We start from the raw sequence: 16,572 nt of genomic DNA, 5'->3' as shown, positions 1-16,572 counted from the left end.
ACTCCAGCCTGGGCGACAGAGCGAGACTCCGTCTCAAAAAAAAAAAAAAAAAAAAAAAAAAAAAAAAAAAAAAAAAAAAAAAAAAAAAGAAAGTAAAGGCTAAAGCAGACCTGTAAACTGCTGGCCAGAGCACGGAAGATGGGTGTAACACACACACAGAGCCCCTTGGCAAAGGCAGGGAAAAGTGTTAGTTCAAGGTGTTAAAGGAACTCTCCATTCAATCAATTAGCTAAACTAACTAAGCAGGGACTTCTGTGGCCACACATGACAAGTAATCCAGCCTTTACAGAATGAGAGAGGATTACTGTAAATCATGTCTGGTAAATGACTTGTATCCAGAATATATAAAGAACTCCTGCAACTCAACAATAAAAAAGTAAATGACCGAATTAAAACATGGGTAAAGTATTTGAATAGGCTTTTCTCTGAAGGAGATATACAAATGTCCAATAAGTATATGAAATGATACTCAAAATAACTAGTCATCAGAGAAATGCAAATCAAAATTTCACTCAGGCTGGGTGTGGTGGCTCATGCCTGTAAACCCAGCACTTTAGGAGGCTAAAGTGGGAGGACTGCTTGAGCGAGGAGTTCAAGACCAGCCTGGGCAAATAGTGAGACCTTGTATCTACAAAAATAAACAAAATTAGTTGAGTATGGTGGCACGTGCCTGTGGTCCCAGTTACCCAGGAGGCTGAGGTGGGAAGGATCACTTGAGACTGGGATGTTGAGGCTGCAATGAGCTATTATCATGCCACTGCACTCCAGCCTGGGCAACAGAGTAAGACCCTGTTTCAAAAAAAAAAAAAAATAGATGATTGTGAATGGCTATAATGAAAAAATGGAAAACAGGCTGAGTGCAGAGGTTCATGCCTATAATCCTAGTACTTTGGGAGGTTGAAGTGGGAGGATCACTCAAGTCTAGGAGTTTGAGACCAGCCTGGGCAACATAGTGAGACCCCCACCTCTACAAATAATAAAAAAAATTTGCCAAGTGTGGTGGCAAGCACCTGTAGTCCCACCTACTCAGGAGGCGAAGCAGGAGGATTGCTTGAGCCCAGGAGTTCAAGGTTACAGTGAGCTATTACCATGCACTCTAGCCCCACTGACAAAGCAAGACCTTGTTTTTTAAAAAAAGCAAGCAAGCAAACAAGAAAATAACAAGTATTGGTGAGAATGTGGAAAAACTGCAACACTCATACATTGCTAGAAGAATGTAAAATGGTGAAAAACAGTTTGTTAGTTCCTCAGAGGGTTAAATCCAGAATTACCTTATGACCCAACAATATATGTTGGCTAAACCTCAAAGCTGAAAACAGGTATTGAAAACAACTCGTACATAAATGTGCAGAGCAACACTTTTCACCATAGCTAAAAAGTAGAAACAACCACATGGACCTCAACTGATGCATGCATAAACAAAACACACTATATCCATACGACAGGGTATGATTCAGCCACACGGATGAGTGAAGTACTAACACCTGCTACAACATGGATGAACCTCGAAAACATTAAGCTAAGAGAAAGAAGCCAGACACGAAAGGCCATATACTGAATGACTCCACTTAACATCAAATGTTCAGCAGGGGAAAACCCATAGAGACAAAAAGTAGATGAGTGGCTACCAGGGGTTGTGGGGATGGGAGAACAGGGAGTGATGGCTAATGGGTAGGATATTTTGGGAGGGGTAATGAAAATGTTCTGAAATTAGATGATAGTGATGGCCACACAACTCTGTGAATATATACACTGAATTGTATACTTCACTGAATTGTATACTTTAAAAGGGTGCCTTTTATGTTACGTGAATTATATCTCAAAGTTGTCACACAAAACACAACAAGATAGGGAATCAACCTGAGATATATTACCCCATGATGCAAACAGGCTAAAAATAGTCCTCTACAAGACTTAGACAAATTCGTAGCAGAAGAAGCCACAGGAGAATCTAGGCGCTCTGGATACGCCATTAACCTGTGGTGGATCTGACACCATATTTCTGTCCCCCACGCAGGGACAGAAACCTGGCCTGGATGATGAGATTTGATCTCCTAGACCTGTGAACTCTTCCTACTGGCACTCCCACCTCCAAATGGCATGGATAATATTTCTTGTAAAGGAATTCACAAGAATAGTAAAAATCCCAGTTAAACAATAGTTAAAATCCCAGTGAATCAATAGTATACAGTGAAAAGTAAGATGCCCCATTCCTTCCTGTGGACGCCCAGTTCCCCTTCCTAGAGGGACTTGTGTGCTCTTCCAGAAATGATTTCTGCACACACAGGCATCTTTTGCATGTGTGTACACAGATCTTTTCTTCCTTTTATATGTGGGCCTGTACTTTGTTCCTCTCCCTTCCTAGTGCATCTTGAACATGTTTTGGCATCAGTCTACAGGATGCTGTCTGGCATTCTACTATATGGATACATCACTAAGTTTTTTTTTCTTTTAGAAATGTGCATTAGGAAAATTTTCAAACATAGACAAAAGTAGACAAAGCAGTGTAGTGAATTCCTATGTACCGATCTCTCAACTTTTATTTGTTATCAATATTATTTTATTGATACTCCTGTCAGTGCTCCCCAAACATGAATTATTTCTAAGTCAAATACAAAAAACCATATCATTTCACCAGTAAATAACTCAGGATATATCTCTCAAACAGATGAACTTACAAAAAAAAAAAGTAATGAGACCACCATCACATCTTAAAACACCACAAATTCCTTTATATTAAATCTTATCAGTGTCCAAGTTTTCTTGATGTTCCCATAAAAACTTTTTAAAGATTATCTCAGTCAGAGTTGGTACAAGATTATCAAAAATTATTGTAATTGTTGATGTTACTATATACCTTTTAATCTAAGTTTTCTGTAGGTTGTCTTTTTTTGTTTGTTTGTTTGCAATTTGTATGTGGAAAAAAAATGGGTGAAAGTTATTTGTTCTACAGTTTCCAGCAGCCTGCAATTTGCAGATTCTACTCTTGTGGTATTTGTTAATACATTTCTCAAGTGTATGGCATGGGTGGAGGGCCTACACATGCATTTAGAGTAAGGGGGAAATTTTATAGAGATAGACAGGTACAATAATATTTATCATAGGTATGTTATAATAGTGAAAATGGAAACAATTTAATTAATTCAACAAATAACAGCATACCTAAATTAGATACAGCCATTCCATGCAATATTATATGGCTACTAAAAGTCATGCTTTCCAAGAATTGTATAAAAAGATGTTAATATCACATGAGCAAATTGGGATAGAAAGCAGTATACAAATACCACAATGGTAAGTTTGTATAAAAACATTAAAATATAATTTATTTGAGTCATAAGATTATATATTGTTTAAACTCCCCACAATGAACACACATTACTTTTATAAACAGACAGTACAATAAACATAAAAGATGTGGGATCCCACATCATCTCACATTACTCTAAACCTGTATATTTAATGAACACTCGGTTCTCTGTGGTTACAAACGTGAGTCACAATACTATTCGAACAGCTGAGGGACCTAGGAAAGGCAGCTGTCAGCTGGGCTGGGCGTGGGGCCATGCATGTTGATTTTGAGGTGATTCTGATGTGAACTCCTGATTATGAATCACTGGCCTGGAGCAACATACTTGGCCCTGGCATGTGGTTGGGGGTGACATATCTGTCGGGCTGTGCACCAAGGCAGGGGACTATAGGAGATGAACCATCTGCAGAAGGTAAAGCACCCCATGACTGGTTGTCTCACAGAGAATGCAGGGTGACCCGGAGAAGTGTACTCACTTTCCACTTGGAGGGTCCAGCTGCAGGACACCTGGCCTCGGGCGTTGGAAGCAGTGCAGCTGTATGTCCCACTGTCCCTGGTCCGGGCTCTCAGCAGGCAGAGGTAATGGGAGCCAGCATCTTCATAAACCTCAATGCTGCCCTCCTGTCTCCTCACGGGGGTGCCTTCCAGGAACCAGGCCACTTCAGGCTTTGGAATCCCTGAAACTACAGGGCCAGGTGAAGAACAAGAGCTCCCTGTGCCCTGGAGAGCATCCCGTGCTTGTGAGGTAGGCGGGGAAGGCGTGAGCTGGAGGAAAGGGCTCAGTCTGGTGTGGAGCTGCCCTCCCACCTCTGAGTCTGCTTCCTCACCCTCAACCACACTCCACAAGACGAAACCTCCTGAGACAGAGTCAGGGGCCTTGAGGAGGATGAATACAGGGTGATGGGCCAGGTCTCCAGGTCGGCCAAAGCCAGGCAAGGGGACGAAAGGGCGGAGGAGACCATGAGGTTTGTTTTCTGATGTTGGCAATAATGAGGGTGTTTCTTCTAGGGTGGTAAGAATAGGGCCGGTACTCTATCCAACAGCAAACCACAGGCTGCTGTTAGGGGTCCCTCCGGAGTAAAGGGCATTTCTACAATGAGTCTCTCCTGAGGGGAAGGCCCCGTAAGGTGGTTTTCTAGGGGAGCTAGTCCAAGAAGATGTGTGGATATAGGAGGTGCAGACCAGCTGGGTGCTGAAGGAAGGGAGTGGCCACCAAGGGGCTACATTTTGGCAACGGTGACCCTAATTACCTCTACTCACCTTCACATCTGAACTTGACAGTTTGATTTTCCCTGACCTCCTGGCTTTGGGGCTTGCTCTCAAATTTGGGGAGTGCTGAATCCTTCTGGCCCTCCATGGGGATTATCCTGGTAGCAGCCTTGCTCACAACGTCTTGGCTCCCCAGGCCAGGCTGCCTGGTGGGGAAGGTGGCTGGACGGGGTGCAGCTGGCCTCTTCCTCTCTTCTCCAGAAGGCGATAGGGCCCCCAGGCCTGGTGCTCTTGGTTCCAGCTGAACTCTTGCGGCCTGCAGGGTGATGGAGCTGGAAGTCGTCTGAAGGACCGGGGTCTGCGGGGCTGTTCTGGGCGAGTCCTTGCATGACTCCAGCTTGGACTCCCTTGGGGGCTGAGGCTGGCTGTTTGCAGCCCAGGCTGGGGAACCACCTCTCTGGGGGCTGCAGCAGTTCTTGCTTTCGGCTGCAGCCTCCAGACTGTTCAGTTTCAACTCCTTTGAGATTACATTGGTCACCTCCCTCCTGACGTCGGAATTGGTGGCTTTTGTTTCTCTCCCAAATGGCCTGTGTGGTGGTGAGGGTGGGGGTAGGGTGGGTGAGGAGAGGGGAGAATAGAATGATCATCTGGTTACTCACAAACATTACTCATCACAAGCACGGATTCCAGGGGTCACAAAAGCCCACAAGTTAAGAGCAAGTCAGAGCATCTTTCTCTGCAGTGTGCCCAGTTTCCCAAGCCAGAGCACAAGCAGCCATTCCCGGCAAGTGCCTGTCCTGCAGCCCTGCAGAGCCCTGCTTTCCCTACATTTCCCTTCTCCACTGGTGCCTCCCTAGTTCAACCCCTGCCTCCGGTGTCCCATGTCCACTCTGCCCTCTCTAATCTATTTTCTATACAGCGACTATAGTCGATCTTTTAAAAACATTAATCAAATTATGTCATTTCAAGCCCGAGAATTTTCCAACAGCTTTTCCACTACATTAAGAATGAAACTGAGCCCCACAAGAGGGCCCACAGGAATGCCAGCTCTGGCTGCTCCTGATCGTACAGACACCGTCCCACCACTCACCAGGCTGTGGCCACACTGGCATCCTCTGGGTCCCCATGGGCTCACCTCTTGGTTCACAGCTTCTACACACTATCCCTGCTTTTCGGAGCACACTCCCTGAGCTTGTCTTCACCAGTTAACATTCCTTTGCACAGGTCTGAGCTCAAATACCAAGCTCCAAAACGGCTTCCTGGCCCCTCTATTCTAATCAGTGCCTTCCTGTTGTCCTTCCTCACAGACACATCCCAGTTGGTAACGAGCATTCGTGTAGCTCTGCCGAAGCCCTCCTCTACGCCCACCCCTGCACACCCAAGCATCTAGCACCGAGCCTCACACGCAGGAAAGAGGCTCCTGCTGGATCTGGGCTGGAGGAGGGAACAGAGTCCGCCCTGGAATGAGGACGGTGGCCTTCTCAGAGCAGTTCTTCCTCAGGACGCTAACCAGAGAAAAGACTGTGTAGATACTGAGAAAGGTGGTGATAGAGTTTTCCAGTCTCAATACTGACAGCAACCTGAGATAGAACCTGTGTGTCATATTACACTAGGAGAACAAGAAAAAACACCCAAAATAAAACAACACCCTCCAAAAGGCCAATTCTTCTGTCCCATAAGATGATTCAGAAATTCAGGGCATTTCTCGATAACATCCCTTCTTTCTTTGCAGGGCATTTCAAGATGGAAAATATAAAAGTCACGAAGCCTAGACATACCTATTGGCACTGTCCAAACCTGGAAAAAGGGGGAAGGGTGGAAAGACTGTTAGTAGAATGCCGTATGCACCAAGCTTTCCCTCCCCAGACACTTCCCCATCACCGTGGTCCCACCCTGCTGGCTCCTTCCAGCTTCCCTGGTGCTGAACGTCTTTGGCCTGTGAGTTCCCCCCAGCTCTGGAGAACATTGTCAAAGCTTCAGGTGCTGTCCTTTGGGCTTTTTAATAGTGGCTGGTGCTACCATATCCTGAGGGCATGGAATCTATTTCTGTTCACTAAACAGAAGGAAAAAAAACCAACCCAGGTACAAACATCTACTGAAAATTCCAAACCCAAACGCTGTAGCCTACCATTGTACAGAAAAGCACACTGTTAATGTTACCCAGTTCTCCAAAGAAAAAACATAAAATACATATTTTTCCTGCTATATTTTTTATCAAATTTTATCATGGTAGATTTCAAAACATACAATAGTAGAAAGACAGAACAAACCCTGACAGCCATCACCACGATTAAGGAGATAATCACATTTTGCGGGTCTTATCTATCCATTTTTATTTTCTTTTGTTTGTTTTTGAGTATTTTAAAACAAATATCAGGCACCATATTTTGTCATGAAGTCCACCAGGAGGGAACAGCTTTTAACTCAACGCCAGGGCAGGCACACATTTCTCTGGGTGTCTGATGGCAGCTCCTTATCCAGCAGTGAGCCACCAAGTCAGGTTCTCTGGTCAGGACAGGATTTCTTGTTTTAATGATGTCAAGTGAAATAGAGAATACCAGCACGCACTGTGCACAGTACAGTCGGGATGGTTTCCTGAAACTTGCTCACCTACATATACATGTTTTGGGTTGCAATGTACTGTGAAATATATTTCTCTCTGTAGATTGTGAAAAATATCCGGGCCAAAAAAAGTAACGAGCAAGGAGGAATCGTTTCTGAGAAGGAGATGCAGAAGAGAAAAATCAGAAGAAAAGAGGGGGACACAGAAGGAGGAAGGACTGAAAGCCACTTCCCTTCCTGACCCCCGAGTTCCTGCTCCAGTAAAGTGACGTGCAGCCCCTTCCCCATCCACGCACTCCCTCCTCAGCCTGGACTTCCTTGACCTCCTGGAAGGACCAGCCTGGACCTCCTCAGGAACCAAGGAAGTGTAAGGAGGAGACGTGTTCAATGAGACTTCCAAGGAAGAACTGACAGGGCTGATGACTCAAGGAGAAAGAGGCAGGGGTCAAAAGGATGCTGGAAAATCCAGTCTCGGTGTGAAGAAACATGGGAACCCTGGTAGAGGGAGTCAAGTCAAAGGATTGCCTGACTTGAAGGACAGAGTAAACTATGAGTAAATTCTGGGCAGGTTAAATTTGGGGTGATGGCAAGATGTTAGCAACGTTCATTCTTCCAGTTGGCAATCACAGATACAAAAGCGAGTCCGGGTGAGAAGAAAGGACTGAAGACATGGAGGGGGAGAGTAGGGGAACACAAGGGAAGGTGGCAGCCAAGCACAGGACATCTTCCCCGTGGCCAGGTCTGTGCTGCCCCTGCTCACCCTTTCTTCTTGTCAAAGGCCTGCCCCTGGCGGCCGGGCAGGGTGGCTCACGCCTGTAATACCAGCACGTTGGGAGGCCAAGGCAGGCAGATCACTTGAGGTCAGCCTGGCCAACATGGTAAAACCCTGTCTCTACAAAAAATACAAAAATTAGCCAGGCGTGGTGGCGTGTGCCTATAGTCCCAGCTACTCAGGATGCTGAGGCAGGAGAATCACTTGAACCTGGGTGGCAGAGGTTGCAGTGAGCTGACGTCATGTCACTGCACTCTAGCCTGGGCGACAGAGCAAGACTCTGTCTGAAGAGAGAGAGAAAAAAAAAAGATCTGCCCCTGGGGAGTGCCTGGGTGTGTGAGTGGGCCACGTGTATACACACACAGGTGCGCAGTGAACAAGCAGCTCCTCTAGGAGGGTGTGGCACCAGGCAGGGATTGTTCTGCACTAGCCCTCCACTGGTCGATACCTTGGATGGAAAGTTCAGCTGACATCGAGGCCTTGCCTGACCCATTCACCACCAGGCACGTGTACACTCCCATGTCATCTTGGTTGACTCCATGGATTTCCAGAACCTGCATCCCGTTCTTCTCAGACATAGACACACGGGCACTCGGCTGCAGTGGAACATTTCCCTGTGGATGGCAATGGGGTAACTTGGTCATACAAATCTGCTTCCCTTCTGGCTGTGTCCTCCTGCCTCCTGCCAATCCTGGCGGGACAGACTCCAGGGCCGGGGCAGCAGCACCTCTGCTGTGGGCCCTGTCAATGTGCTCAGAGAGCCGACTTGAAACAGTTCAGGGGCCCTGATTTGAGGTCTATGGATGTGGTGTGGTGCTCTGTCCCACTTAGAGCAGATGCCTGGAAACGGTTTCAAAGGAGGCTGAGTTTGAGGTAGGAAACCCCATATTCCTCACTTCAGTTTTTCCTTAGCTCCCTATTTCTTTTAGTCTTTTCCTAGGGGAGTTCAAGAGAATTACGAAGCAGGTAAAAGGTGTCAATACCCACTTTTACCCAGGCATTCCATCCCCGAAAAACCTATTCCCCTGGCCATGACTCTACCTGTTCCCCTTGGATCCTCATTGCCCTGTTTAACAGCCATCCCCAACCCCATGCCACTGCCTCCCTTGCCCGCCCACCTCTCCCACTGAAGCTTCACTTCCCTCAGCCCTGAATGATTTATAAATCCCTTCCACATGGAGCCTCCCGACAATATTTTGAGGCAGGTGGTATTATTTCTGTCTCACAGATAAGGAAACCAGGGTTCCAAGAAATCAAATGACTTATCCAGCTTCCCAGGCTTTATAAACCAGGGAGCCGTGGCTTGACACCTAGTACCCTAACTTCACAGTCCACTCTCTTGAGATTGTCAGGGCCTGTCTTGACTCAGAAGTTTTCTGTTATTTTGTGAGTGTGAGAATTGTCAGAACACTGTGTTCTGAGTAACAGAGGGAGAGTTGTAATGGGGGCAGGAACATGCATCACTAACAAACATACAGAAAACCCCTGAGAACTACCTGAAACAGGAGGAACAGAATCAAAAGACTCCTACTAGTTGAAGGGTCTAACCCTGAATTTTCAGGGTCCCTAAGGCTGTGATATGGTTTGGCTGTGTCCCCACCCAAATCTCATCTTGAAATGTCACTCCCATAATTCCCATGTGTTGTGGGAGGGAGCCAGTGGGAGGCAACTGAATCATGGGGCGGGTTTCCCCGTACTGTTCTCATGATAGTGAATAAGTCTCACGTGATCTGATGGTTTTATAAAGAGGAGTTCCTCTGTACACGCTCTCTTGCCTGCCACCATGTAAGGCATGACTTTGCTCATTTGCCTTCTGCCGTGATTGTGAGGCCTCCCCAGTCATGTGGAACTGTGAGTCCATTAAACTTCTTCTCTTTATAAATTACCCAGTCTTGGGTATGTCTATTAGCAGCATGAGAACAGACTAATACAGGCTGGATCAGGGTCAGGGCAGACAGAAACCTCACCTTGAGCCAGGTGACCTGCGGTTGGGGCCGGCCAGTGATCTTGCAGGAGAATCGTCCCATCTGTCCTTCTTTGACCACAACTCGGCCCAGCTTGGTAGCAAACTTTGGTGGGCACTCCCCCCAGATGCTAGGACGGGTCTCCACTGCTGAAGCTGAAAATCTATCCCTGTAAGGAAATTGGCAGAGAATCCAGTCCCAGACAAGGCAGCAATTCAACCGTCCTCTCTCCACCTCACCCAAAGGCACTAAGTTGAGGTCAAAAGCCATCAAAGTGTAGCCTTCCCAGTTTTATGCCTCAGAAACTTTCTCATGCTCTCTCTAGAAAAATGTGTGGCACCAAAACCTATTTCCTCTACCTCTTGGGCATGCAGCTAGACTTCATTTACTAGCCTGCCTTGCAGTTAGGTATGCCTGAATTTCACTGAGCTCTGGCTGAAAGCCTGGATTTTGGCCAGGAAACCATAAGCGGAAGAGCTGTATGCCACTTCCAGGGCCGACTCCTAAGAACCTCCTGTGAGGCTCTGCAGTCTCTCGTCCACTCTGCTGGTGAGATGCAGAAGGCCCAGCACGGGCTCAAGGGCACAGAAGATGAAGCTACAAAATGGAAGAAGCCTGGGCTCTTGGAAGATAATGTGGAAGGTTCTCCACCTGTTCCAGGATATCTGAATTGAACTTTCCTTGAGTAAGAAACAAACTTTCCCTGGGTTGAGCCACTGTGATTTGAGGCTTGTCCATTACAGCAGCTACTATTACCTGCCTCTTCTGGGTTTGCTTATTTCAATCTTCTGACTATTGCCTTGATTGTTAGAGTCCACTGCAGACTCTGGCCACCTCTCCCACTTCCTTAGCATTTAGCAGCTGGGCCAGTCAAAGGGGCCAATCACAGAGGCAGGCAGGTCAGGAGGTGCTGCGTAAATGACATATCTCATTGCACTAGGCTCCGCACTGTGGTTGTTATAACCTAGGAGAGCCAAGAAGACTTACTCCCCAGACCTATCCTGCTCAAGTCAGCAGGAAAGCGATCCAACCCTTACTCTGTCTTGAACACCCAGGACTTACCCCAAAGTTTTGGAAACAACAGGTTGACCAAGTTGCTTTGCAAAACTTCCTGCAAGAAAAAGGGTTGATGAGTCAGGTCTGAGCCACAGACTTGGAGCAATGAAAGTAAAAAAGATTCAACAGCAGGGGTGGGTAGGATAGTGATGGTGATTATTAATCTTGATTGAGCATGGGCTGTGTCACTATGGATACTATGGTAGGTGTTTACATACATTATCATGTGAATTTCTTGCAACAGTTTTATGAAGCTACATTATCCTATTTGTTAAACAGATGAGGGAAATAAGATTCAGAGAAGTTAAGTCATCCACACATAGTCATAGAGTCAGAAACAGCGCAGAAATTCACCCAGGTCTGCCAGATTCTAGAGCTCTCAACCACCCTGCTGAGTTGTTAGGTGGCATGCTCTACTTTCCATTTTGGGGATTATTTGGAGTGATCCAGGACCTCTCCAGAACATTTTCTCAGTGAAAGGGAGGGAGGGAGATGTCCACGCCTATCTCTTACCACACCTGTTCTTGATTGACACAATCAACACTCCATTCTTCCACTTAAGGCCTGGAAAGTAGCTGAAAGGGAGCAGGACAGATCACTGTAGATAAGCTACAGCAGAGCCAGCACCTCCTGCAGTATCTGCAGTGCTGCCACACTAAGCACTGTCAGTCCTGGGCAAGGCGCTGCTATGCCGGGCACTGCCAGTCAGTCCTAGGTGAGATGATGCGGCTGTAGTAGGCGCTGTCCTACTGGGTGCTCCTGATCCTGGGTGAGCTGCCGCCATGCTAGGCAGGAAGCCATTAAATAGCAAAGCCAGCAAGGCAGCTGGGGTCAGCTCCTTTCATCCAGCTCCTGCAGCTGGGAGGGACGATTAACAGTGTGACCACGAAATAACTCTAAAGTAGTGGGAGTTTTATTTTGAGGGGTGTGGTGGGAGGAATAGGTCGTTTTTGAGATGATGATCACCCTGAAAGTTGTTCTCCTTTTGCTACAAGCTGGGGATGTTTATAAAACCCTGCCCCAGGGAGGGTAGAGTCATCCTCTGATATCAGCAGACAGTTGCTGTGGGGAATTTGCAGGTGTTTACTGCAAAAGGGTAAACTTCCTTAACTTTGATCACATTTATAGGACTGTGTAAGAACACAGGTGTGGAGGAGAAAAATCATGGCTAAATATTTTCATCAGCCACACCTGGTTTAAGGTTCCACCAGAACCTTAGTGAAAAGGGATTAATAACAAACACTCGCATCACATTTAAGTTGTGGCTCCATATAACTGGTGATTACTATACAGGCATTTCTGTTTAACATTACTTAGTGAGCTATGTATAGCTTTCATTTTTTAAAGTGTTTTGGTTTTTGTCATTCCATTCTCTATTCAAAAGTAACTTCTAAATTGATAAAAGGAGAGATTTATTTTGAAAGGACCCAACTGACAGTCAAGATGCTGGACCCTCAGACGCTGCCGGAGGCAGAGCCAACTGTCCAGTCCTTCTGGAAATATCTGAGTGAGGAAAAACCATAAGCTTTAATGATGCTCTGCTCTTGGGCCAGCACCTCCATTTCTGTGACTCCATTCAAAGGAAAAAACGCTCAAGTTAGAAAAGAAAGTTTACACAGGTATTCGCTTTGATCTTGTTTGTAATAGTGAAAGTTAGAAGCAACATAAATGTCAGTGAGTAGGAAGAAAATAAGTAGTTATGTAAAATGTACAATTAGACGTCTTATTCTGCCATTAAATTATGTTGAAGAATATCTGAAACGTGCAGGTACATGTTAGGATACTATCTCATTCATTTCTCAGCACACTCCACATGGGCTGTGATCCTTTCTGCGCCACTGGGCTCCATCCCAACCACAATCTCATCAAACCCAATGGTTGACACTCTGTCTCCATCTCACTCAGAAGCTCAGCAGCATTTGACACAAGGTCCCACTCCCCTTCAAAGTGCTTTCTCTTCTAGACTTTCCTGCTTTTACCAGGTTATCCATCTTCTCTCAACCTCCTTCTCTGCTCAATCTCTGCACGCTGGGGCACCCTAGGGCTGAGTCCTGGGCCTCTCCCCAGCTCCATCTAATTTCCCCCAGGAGGTCTTAGTCCCATAACTTTAAATATCATCTGTATGCTAAAGACTCCAACCCATATCCCCACTGGAACTTTTTATTCACTCATCAGAGGTATCCAGAACAAATCCCAGCACATTGTAGGTATTTAAATATTTGTTAAATAAATACATTTTGTGCAGAAAAAGCAGCATACAAAATTACCTATTTAATGTGATCATAATTAGGTAAAACTAAAATACCCAAAGACAGGAAAATGACCAGAAGAAAAGGTATCATGTTATTAATACTGATTACTTTGGGGGTGGTGGGACTCGGAGTAATTTTACTCAGCTGTATTTTCTAAAACCTATAAATACAATGGTAAAGAAGAAACAAAACATGAAAAACATCATCTAGTTGCAAAAAAAGGGGCAGGGAGGAAGAAAGTAAAATCTGGCATCCAAATAGAGGATGGATAGGGCCTTCTAAACATGCTCTATACAACAGCATTATCCAGGCTCTAACATTTTACCACAAAATATCTGTGTACCATCCATTGCACTACCCACGCTACTGTATCAGTCATTTCATCTGGGAATAAGGATTTCATAAAAATTAGACTAATCAACTGATAAATGGATAAACAAAATGTGGTGTATCCATACAATGAAGTATTATTCAGCTGTAAAAGGAATGAAGTACTAACACGTGGTACAACATGGATGGACACTGAAAAAGTGTGCTAAGTGAAGGAGCTCAGACCCAAAAGGCCATGCATTATAGGATTCTGTTCATATGAAATATCCAGGAGAGGCAAATCCATAGACAAAGATGGTGGTTCATAGTTGCCAGGAGCTGGGGGAGGAGGGGATGGGGAATTAATGCTCAATGGTTATGGGGTTTCCATCGGGGGTAATAAACAAGTCCTGGAATGAGACAGCAGTGATGGCTGTACAACACTGTGAATGCACTTAATGACAATTGTACACTTTAAAATGGTTAAAATGGTAAATTTTATGTTAGTTATGTATATTTTACCACAATAAAAAAAATAGACTGAACATTTTAAAAAGTCTTGGGAGCTAAGCATCTTAATCCAAAAGGCTTAAATTCATTTGTTCCTTAAAAAATAAAATAAAAGCAAAAACATGCCACTTCCCCAAAGAATAACAAAAGAATGCTGGGGAGAGATACTTCTATGTCAGGGTAAGAGGGTATGATGAAAACATAACACATAAAGCAGTCAGCTAAAAATGGAACTGATGGATGCTTATTTTAATATGAGTTAACAGAGAGTTCACATCTCTGTTAACTCATATTAAAGAATTTGGGCTAAAATTACTAACAGGGTCTATTTATAGGAAAAATCTGAAGTTGCAAATTGTTAGATAAGGCAAAATTAATTTTGTAAAAGTATGAAAATCTGGCAGAACAGTAAGGTTATGTAGAAAAATAAGTGGAAAGGGGATTAAAGTAGAAATGCAAAAAATAGAAGAGTGAGTTAAGAGAATTGGTGAGGACAGAAGCAAGTTGCTGAGAAAAAGGAGAGAACAAGACACTGATGGTATTTGATCTTAGATTTTTCAAAGACAAGTAAAAGAAACTGCTGGCAGGTCTTAGGATTGGGAAGTTCAGTGGTGGAAGGGATAAGGTGGACCTAGCTCTGTTTGTCAAGTGATACAGAAAGACTGAATCGGGTCAGAACATACTGCTCAAAAAGTGAATAATGTGATCAAAATTGAAAGGAGCCGAAATGCTTCTAAAAATGTGTGGTGATATAATTTATCATCCAAACACAGATTCTCAACACTGAGAGAGATGCAATTAATAATTATGCCAGGATAACAGGAGAAAGCTAGGACTGTTGCAGGAAAAGTGGGGAGCAGTCACCCTACTTGTAACCAACTTCAAAGTGTTTTTTGAGGATTAAAATAGTGGTTCTCCACTCTATCAGAACAAATATCTGCTTTTTATAACACATATTAACTGATACCCCCATGCCACCCTGATCAAAATTCCCTTCTAATCTCACATATACATATGTGATAATTTCAAAAAGAAAATAAATGTAAAGCCTTAACTAAAGCATTACAGTGATATAGAGGGAAAGTAAATTATAAAAATGTGGATTTCAATATGCAACTGTTCAAGCATGACCATTTCAATATGTCAGTGCTCAGGCACGTTAGAAGACAATGAAATGGCTGATTCTTGCATTAACTCCTAATGTATGTTTAGATCTAAAAGTGAGTGATGAAAAATCATACTGTACAAGTAGCACAAGAAAGCGAAAGAGCACAGGTCTACAAGTGGACACTAGAATACTCAACTAAAAAGATGTATTATATAAAAAAGAAAGAAGAAAATAACTTTAAAAGAAGATAACATAGCAAGACAAGTTACAGACCACTGAAGTAGAGAACATTTTTAGAAAGATGATTAATGTATCAATGTGGTGTTAAAACAGTTCTCCGTTTTATGATATGGGGTTGAGTAGTAAAAAAGATATCACAGTAAAAGTTATCACAGGATTTCAAGGTAAAATCCCACCTTACCTTGAAATATACATTCAGTGAATGGTTTGGACGAAGAAACAGTGATAACAAGAGACTATGTGTTAGGATGAAAACACCAGTCATCTCTAAAAAATAATGTCAATACACAATCTTTTTACAATATAGATTTATTACTGTTCCCCAAAGTTTTAAAAAATGTGAGATGGCAATAAAAGTCAATAAGATGCCTACATTTTATGCATGTCCATTAACTTAATACTATTTGCTTCTAATATTAAGAGTTTTAAGTCTCTTCTGGTCCACATTTTCAGGGCAATAGTATAGTAACAGCACTATCTATATATACAATTATATGAGATAATTATAGATATAGATAGAAATGTTATATTTCATTTAGTAGAAAATTTGTGCAGAGTAAATTTTTCAATAATTTTGGAGCTACAGCTTCATTCCTTTTAATCTTCCCTCTAGACGATGACCATTTCTTCAGTTACTGGGCTTGTTTTACAATGTCTTGAAGACTTTTTTTTTTTTTTTTTTGTATTATTGAAGACTAAGGAACCACCGATTTATATATTTGTGGCGTCTGTTCTGGTAGGACTGTGAGGAACTGGGAAAATATTCTTGCCGTGAAGCCCATCCTGTACCCCTAGTGCTTGCCCCCTAAATCCGGCAACTCTCCCAATTACTGAGAAACCAAAAGGACCACCATCTCCTAAGTGCCCCCTAAAGGGTGATACTGTCTCTGTTTAGGGCCAGTGGCTTAATAAAACCTCTAGAGAAGTGCCTAGAACCAGAATTTCTGGTTGAATATTAAACTCGGTATTGAAGCAAAAAGGAATGAAAAAAGTCAAAACTAAAGGTCACTGAAATTGCTCAATGTGAGTAACATTTTTGCAGAGATTCTCCTCTTTGAAGCACTCTGCCTTTCTTTTAAGGCTCAGATATTATTCTGGATTTTATTGTACATGTCAGCCTGCTTGTTGAAGCTCTGACTAGTGCTTATATATACTAGGAACTGAATCCCTTTCTTAGTACAGGGGATGAAGTCCCAAAGGCAGATACAAAGGCAGTCAACAAATATTTACTGAGCTCTTTCTACAGGGCAGACCTATCATGGCTCAGGCCCTGTGCTAGT

The 16,572-nt window shown here is 43.9% G+C and overlaps 1 protein-coding gene across 5 annotated transcripts in view; it reads right to left on the bottom strand.

The window, feature by feature from the left end:
- The window catches only part of MYLK (myosin light chain kinase), a 220,829-nt gene that overhangs the window by 115,641 nt on the left and 88,616 nt on the right, over positions 1-16,572 (bottom strand). For all 5 annotated transcript variants that reach the window (XM_050781565.1, XM_050781570.1, XM_050781566.1 and 2 more), the window contains exons 4-9: positions 10,880-10,928; positions 9,821-9,986; positions 8,302-8,467; positions 6,298-6,316; positions 4,571-5,106; positions 3,787-3,993 (exon numbers count right to left, since the gene is read on the bottom strand). In XM_050781565.1, coding sequence (XP_050637522.1) covers positions 3,787-3,993; positions 4,571-5,106; positions 6,298-6,316; positions 8,302-8,467; positions 9,821-9,986; positions 10,880-10,928 — 1,143 coding nt within the window. The remainder of the gene's footprint in view (positions 1-3,786; positions 3,994-4,570; positions 5,107-6,297; positions 6,317-8,301; positions 8,468-9,820; positions 9,987-10,879; positions 10,929-16,572) is intronic.

Source organism: Macaca thibetana, chromosome 2 (genome assembly GCF_024542745.1).
Source record: "Macaca thibetana thibetana isolate TM-01 chromosome 2, ASM2454274v1, whole genome shotgun sequence".
Lineage (NCBI taxonomy): Eukaryota > Metazoa > Chordata > Mammalia > Primates > Cercopithecidae > Macaca > Macaca thibetana.
Note: the sequence above shows the minus strand (reverse complement) of the source record. Positions and strands in the feature narration are given on the sequence as shown.